This window comes from Stegastes partitus, unplaced genomic scaffold (assembly GCF_000690725.1).
Source record: "Stegastes partitus isolate 25-593 unplaced genomic scaffold, Stegastes_partitus-1.0.2 Scaffold2155, whole genome shotgun sequence".
Lineage (NCBI taxonomy): Eukaryota > Metazoa > Chordata > Actinopteri > Pomacentridae > Stegastes > Stegastes partitus.
Genome location: NW_007579886.1, coordinates 73552 through 80259, shown reverse-complemented (window position 1 = coordinate 80259; position 6708 = coordinate 73552). Strand labels below are relative to the sequence as shown.

Here is a 6708-nt window from a genome sequence, read left to right as displayed (position 1 = left end):
TCAACAGACTGGCTGAGAGGGGGGCTGTGCTGCAGTGTGTTTGTGGAGTGAAAGCAAAACGTGGCTGCAGGAATCTGTAGTGGAAGATATCGATTGTAGCATGAATTCAGAATCTAAACTCGCAATAAATCCACCTGTAGATGAAGGGGCCCCGGCACAAGAAGCAATCTGGTTAAGCAATTTGCATTTTTCCTCAGAACAAACTTCTTTCATTTCCCCTGCTGTCTGGTTTTATTGCCTTAGCTGGACTTATAAAGTGAGCATCCATGTATTCATTTCAGCTTTCTTACGTTATCTTATCTCAGGTGGAGCTGGAGAGAGGGAAGATCCTCCACATCAAGGCCCTGGCGCTGGGCGACCTGAACAAGGCCGGACAGAGGGAAGTCTTCTTCGAGCTGAACGGGCAGCTGAGATCTGTGCTGGTTAAAGACACAGTCGCCATGAAGGTAAGCACACGGGAGTGATGTACAGTGGAGGTGGCTGATGGATTGTTGGGGAGAGTGAGAATCCTGATTAAAGGACAAAGGTCAGGAGATGGATAAATGATGCCTGACTGATGGATGGGACGGTCTGAGTGACGGATGGACGTCTGCAGGTAAACTACAGAGGGGGGACAGGGAAGGTTCTTGAAGAATGTTGGACGGTGGAAAAAGGCTTTTTGACAATGCATTACTGCTGATTTTTATTCATGGGAACAAATGGTTGTGGAGCGTAGATGGAGACTCAGCAGGGGGAAATGTTTCAATGGGCAGCTGAGTGACGACAAGGGTCGAGTGTTTCCTGGATGACTGGATAAATAGGCAGGGCTGGGTGACTGGCTGGACACATGGAGGCTTGAAGTCTGGGTTTTTTTGTCCCTTTACGCAGGAAATGAAGTTCCATCCCAAGGCTCAGAAGTCCATCAAGGGTCAGGTGGGAGCGCCGATGCCTGGAAAAGTCCTGGAAGTCAAAGTAGAGGTTGGATCCAAGGTCAGTTTATTGACAACCTGATAGTTCCTCGTTTAAGTTTTAACATTCAGAAGGTCTATATTCATTTAACTAAAGTAGCCACACAGAGGTTTATTAGTTTCATCACATCAGCTTTTTGGACAAGCAAACATTCAATCCTCTTTGAAACGGTGCCTACAGGTAAAGGACATGTACATGACCAACACAAGCACAGTGAACGTATTTAAGCATCTGTAGTAACTTCTGCAGCCTCAGAAGCTTGTACGGCTCCTTTGAGTAGAAATAATTTGCATAAATGTACATTGGTCTCTAAAATCAACTTGCTGAACTTCTTGACACAAAATTCCATCAGTTTCAAGAAGTGTGTGGATTTTACTGCATATATAAAAGTTTACATGCAGTTATTTAGACCACAAACATCCTGGCAGTCTTGAGTTTCCATTGACTCCTATAAACACAGAATTTTCTGATTGAATAATTGAAAATCTGTCATCATGCATTTTCTTTCTTTCATAGATTTGCTATAGGTCTTCTGGAAATATGACAAAATCTATCCAATTGGTCAAAAATATACATACAGCTCAAGGAATGATGAGTTTTGTTGCTGTAGAAGCACTATTGTTGTTTTGTGGCAGACTCATGATTCCATCACAGAGAATGAAGCCCTGTAGGTGTCACTGGAAACTCAAGCCTGCCAGGATATACGTGGTCTTTACAGCCAGCTTTGACCAGGCCGTTCCATCACCCTCCATTCCTTGTTGTGGTGCATTAATTACAGCTCCACCTTCTTGACGTGATGCTGAATTCAGTGTTGTGTTCTGCTGTTGGTGTCACATTTCACACAGCGTTCTCCTTTCACGATCTACGTGTCACAGTTTTTTAAATCCCCTTCACTACAGGAAACAACAACAGCCTCCGGGCAGCAGCCAGCTGGAAAATTTAAAGTTTGCCCAGCTATATAAGAATTATCCATTTTTATGACCCTCTCTGTGCAAATCCTCCACCAAAACAATTCCTCGTGTCACTGTTTTGCAGCATTCTTAACTCCGCTCAGAACAGTTGTGATTGATTTGAAGAAATACAAACCTCCAATAGCAGCTTTAGCATCGAGCGTCAGCGTTTCCCCAACCACAGGCCGTTCCTTCAAGAAAAGAAAAAAGCATTATATCAATTACAGTCGCACTAAAGTATGTCAGTCGTTGGCTGTCTGCTCCTGGATTTCAAACTGGACCAACATGGCGGCTTGTTTAGAACCTATTACAGCCACACAAGAAGTTTTTAGAAACAGAGTCCCTCAACTTGTTGCACTAAACGCCTCCCAACAAGTGTTCATCCATCTAAAACCACAAACAGAAAAACACAAACATCTACAAGTCAAGCCAAAATATCTGCATCTCTTTTTATAGCGTCCAACCAGAATGTACCAGAACCAGAGCACAGGCTGCTGCTGACTCCCAGTGTGTGATTGTTCAGTCCAATTGTTCTGTAATATTCTAATTAAAAAATAACTCTTTAATTCCAAAGGGAGAGGAGGAATATGACAGTTATTAATACCAAACGGTCCAATTTTCATTTGTATGAATAAAAAAACCCAAAGAGCAGCGAGAAGCACCATCATCATCATTTCTGTGTCATTTTTTGAGGCCATCAGCTTTAACTGTAGGCTCCCATTCAAAGAGGCTTATTGTCCAAATAAATAACAATATTAATCTGATTATACACTCAGTAGCAGCGTTTGGTGCTCTGTGTTATCGACATGCTTTGCACCGGGTCAGCTGGTACTTTGCTGTGTCAGTGCACACAAACAGACAACGTGGCTACTTTAGAGTAACTACAACCAACAACAGCCTAATCGTGTTTCCTAAAGTTTACCTAGAAAACATCCTTTCTGTTGCTAATCTTTGACTGCGGCTCTAGTTCACTGATCTGTAAATTTGACTCATGTTTTCGACACTGCGAACTGTCTTTCCAATCACGAAAGGTGGAGAAGGGTCAACCGCTGTGTGTCCTGTCGGCCATGAAGATGGAGACCGTGGTCAACTCCCCGATGGCCGGCACCATTAAGGCTGTACATGTCACGGCCGACTCTTCCCTGGAGGGAGATGACCTGATACTGGAAATCGAGGAGTAGGGCGAGCGAGTGAGCGGGCGGAGGGAAGGAAGGAGGGAGGGGGTGGAAGCAGTAGGCAGGAGATAGACAATCTGATTCTGGAGGAACGGAGGGGATTAACATAAAGAGGGGAAAACTGGAATCTTTTTGCTCTGTGATATCTGAGGCCCCCGGTTTGTACATATTTGCTTACGCTGTGGACACATAGTGGAGCTCTATGCATCGAGATCAGATGGTATGAATGTCCAAGATCATATATTAATCAGACGGGGATGAACTCCTCTGTTTAATTCTCCCAGAAAGACGGTAGTTGGAGACTAGAATAAAAAAAATGGTACCTTTACTAATGTCCTGTCAACTTGTGGAAGATAGCGTAGACACTTACATAGAACATTGTGATACATTCCACTGGTGAAAAGTCTTAAATGTGATGTACTGCAACGAGCTCGCCACGTGTGACGCTAGAACAGGGTCGGAAACATCTCCTCGCAGTTAAATGCCGCCATTTTCACGCAGTTGATGTTGCTTAATATATTCAAAGTGAGTAGATTAAACTTTTTATCCTCGACTACTACTAAATGTGTTCTTTGTAATTAGCAGGATTCAGATGAAGAGACCTGAGGATGTATTAATCAATAATTCCTGTTGTTGTTTTTCTTAAACGCTCACCTTCACAAGACATTATCAACCTTTGCCATTAGTCACAGTGCATTCTGGGAATGTGTAATCGCTGTTAGACACACTTTTTTTTCTCCAAGGTAAAAAAATAAAGATTATTTTTTAAAGGCAACCAATTACACAGGGTCTGAGGGAAATAAATCACAGCATTTTTTTTGCCCAATCTGTCTTACATGGGTGTCATGAAAATATTTTCACAGCAAGAGAAGCACAACAAAAGACTCGGCACCAGTTTTAGACACAGAAATACAAGCCAAAGTGAAAACATGTATCCTGTTACTGTATCAGTAATAGTAGAAGGTTTAGTTTTTTAAAAGATCAGCGCTCATGTGGTCTGATTCATGTCTGCCTTTATGATCCCCGAGCAGACGCGACCAGTACATCTGGGAAACATCCAAAGTAGCTTCATTATAGTTGGTGTAACTGCGGATTTAAAGGCAGCAGTAGCTCAGCTGTGTCATGTTAAGGTGACCAGTCAGAGCTTTAAAGGCGCTTTTGAGGCCTTTTTTTTTTTTTAGTGTCTCTGCTTCGGTGGGATGCTGAAAAAGGTTGTGAGAGGAGCAGTTGCACCCCTGTCTTTCCAGAAGCAGGCGGAGATTATGGTGAGCGGCCCTGTCTGCACGGGGATTTTTAATGCTAGGTGTAAATGGGATTACATGGGGCTGTAATGGAGGTATGTGGTGTTATTTTCTGAGGCTCTGCTGATTAATTTATGAATTAATTCTCTGTCAAATGATGTGAAATTAGCCGGACTAATAAGAGACTCTGGAGACTCCCAGTAGCAGTACCCGGCTTTATATTTCTAATGCGTGACTGTTTGCATAAATGAGTGGAAATGTGTGTGTGTGTGCACAAGCAAATTTCGAGACAAACTCAGCCAGTCCCCCCACAACGCACCTCCTGAGATGAAAACGCATTCTAAAAGGAATTAAATATTCATACTCACATATGCACCGGTGCAAAATATTCATGTTAGCCCTTGAGTGCTGCCTGGATTAAGAGAAAACAAAACCAAACACACTCTGCACAGCAGCGGCGTGACTCCACGGAAACATTCGAGAACAACGCAGCCATTAACCCACTCAGTTATCAGCTCCTGTAGTTAAATACTGAATTAAAGTCTCACAAGATGACCGTTAAACTCATCTTTTGCATCAGAATATTTAGCTTCAACAACAAGCAGAACATCAGTTACAGCTTGACAACAACAAAAAAAAAGTCACAATTCCCGTTTAACACAGTGAAGGCAGGAAGTGTTTGGGACAGTGAGCCAGAAAACAGACCACGACAGCTTACTTTCCCCCCCAAAACATCTGCTCCTTCAACAGAACGCATCGATTGGGACACGAAATTGAAGTATCAGTTTGTACTTGACTGGATTGTTTCCAGCGTTTTTGCTCCATTACCTCTGAGAATGAATACCCTTTTGAACTATGCATCAATACGGAGCGGAGATGCCGCAGTTAATTAGAACACTGATGTCTCGCCGCTCCCCGGGCCCGCTGCAATGCCTCACTGTATCTCCCGCTTTATCAATTTGTATTTGAATCTTTTGGCGAGAGACGGAGATGAAGTGGTGGGATTGTACGAATGAGTGTTTTTGACAAGCTGTTGCACAATAATGTAAAGTTCCCTCCTCCTCTCCTCGTCGGCTCTCCTCATTTATCTGCTCCCCCTGCCTCATCCATCTCGCCACCTTTTCATATTATTTCCCTCTCCATCCCCGGCGCCTCTGTCTCTTTCCTTCGGTGTACTTTTTTGCACATGTAAGATGATAGCATCGATTCGGGCAATAATGTGAACTGTATCGCTGTGTTTCTCACCGTCTTAGCCTGCAGCAATTCTAACCGCCATGCTTATGACAATGTACACCTGCTCAGTGTCTTGGGGGGGAGAAAAGGAATAAATTGCAGAAAAAGTACACGCAGCTGGAAAATGTTATTTGTCTGAGGAAGGCGGATATAGATTTGACCTATTCTTGAGCTCGTGCTATGTAAAGCTGAACTGTCACAGAGTATGAAAATAGGGCCTGTGACATTTCTGTTTTTCTCTTTGTGTGTTTTTATGAAACCAAACTGTTTATTTACTTCTTGGGTTCAGCCGCGATGGCTGCCTGCTGAGTCAGAATGTCTCGGCTGAATTTCTATCAAGTGTTCACAATTTGTCGTGGCTTCTTCCATTTTTCTTACTTTGGTTCACTTAAAGTAGTTTACGTTTACGTGTTGAGGTTCAAAGTGTGTCTAGGAGAGACTTAAGAGCTCAAAAGAAGGGAAACAAATAGTATGTAATAAAAGCGATACTTGTTCTATCTGTACTTACGAATAAAGTCTAACTAAACCTGCACTGTGTCGGTGTCTACTGCATATTCTGCACAGCGGGACTCCTGCCAAGGTTTGCATGAACAAAGATTGTGCTCATAAACTCGAATGACGCTGTTTATCAGGGTCTCACTGCACACCAGAACCATCAGCTCAACGCCGGCCACAGTCAAATATATATTTCATCTGAAAGCTCGCGTTTCATATCAAACTGTCAGACCGCAGCTCTTTCATACGAACCAGTAATTAGATTTCAACTATAAATGTTGAAGTGGAAAAAAAATAACTGTCACAAGCCAAAACGCTGCCGATCAATGCGAGTAATTTAGACTCCACAATTTTCTTTTCACTTTTATTACAATAATGTGACAGATATATGCCGGGATCGTGGGAGCCCGATTGTCTTTGGGTTATTTTACATAAGCGTTTTGTTTTCTCAGGCTGCTCATTGGGATTCAGTTCGTGTGCGCTTGTGTGAAGGGATTCTCTTTGCTTGGTGCTTCCCCCCCCAAACAAGTTAATTCCTACGTGGCTGGATGTGGATCTAATCTGACACGCCGCTGTCTCTAAACAGGTCCTATAGATCTGATTAAGTACTTATTAGCCGCGCTGAATCAATCAAGTTTGTCGTTCAACTGCCACTATTGAGCGGCC

General features: G+C 43.0%; 1 protein-coding gene across 1 annotated transcript; it reads left to right on the top strand.

The window, feature by feature from the left end:
- Window positions 1–305: 305 nt before the first annotated feature.
- Window positions 306–6077, top strand: LOC103374149 (pyruvate carboxylase, mitochondrial-like; the record flags this gene model as incomplete). Its single annotated transcript, XM_008304185.1, has 3 exons — window positions 306–446; window positions 868–969; window positions 2930–6077. Coding segments are annotated over 3 exons (393 nt in total), but the record flags the coding sequence as incomplete, so codon positions are not given.
- Between the last annotated feature and the right edge of the window lie 631 nt (window positions 6078–6708).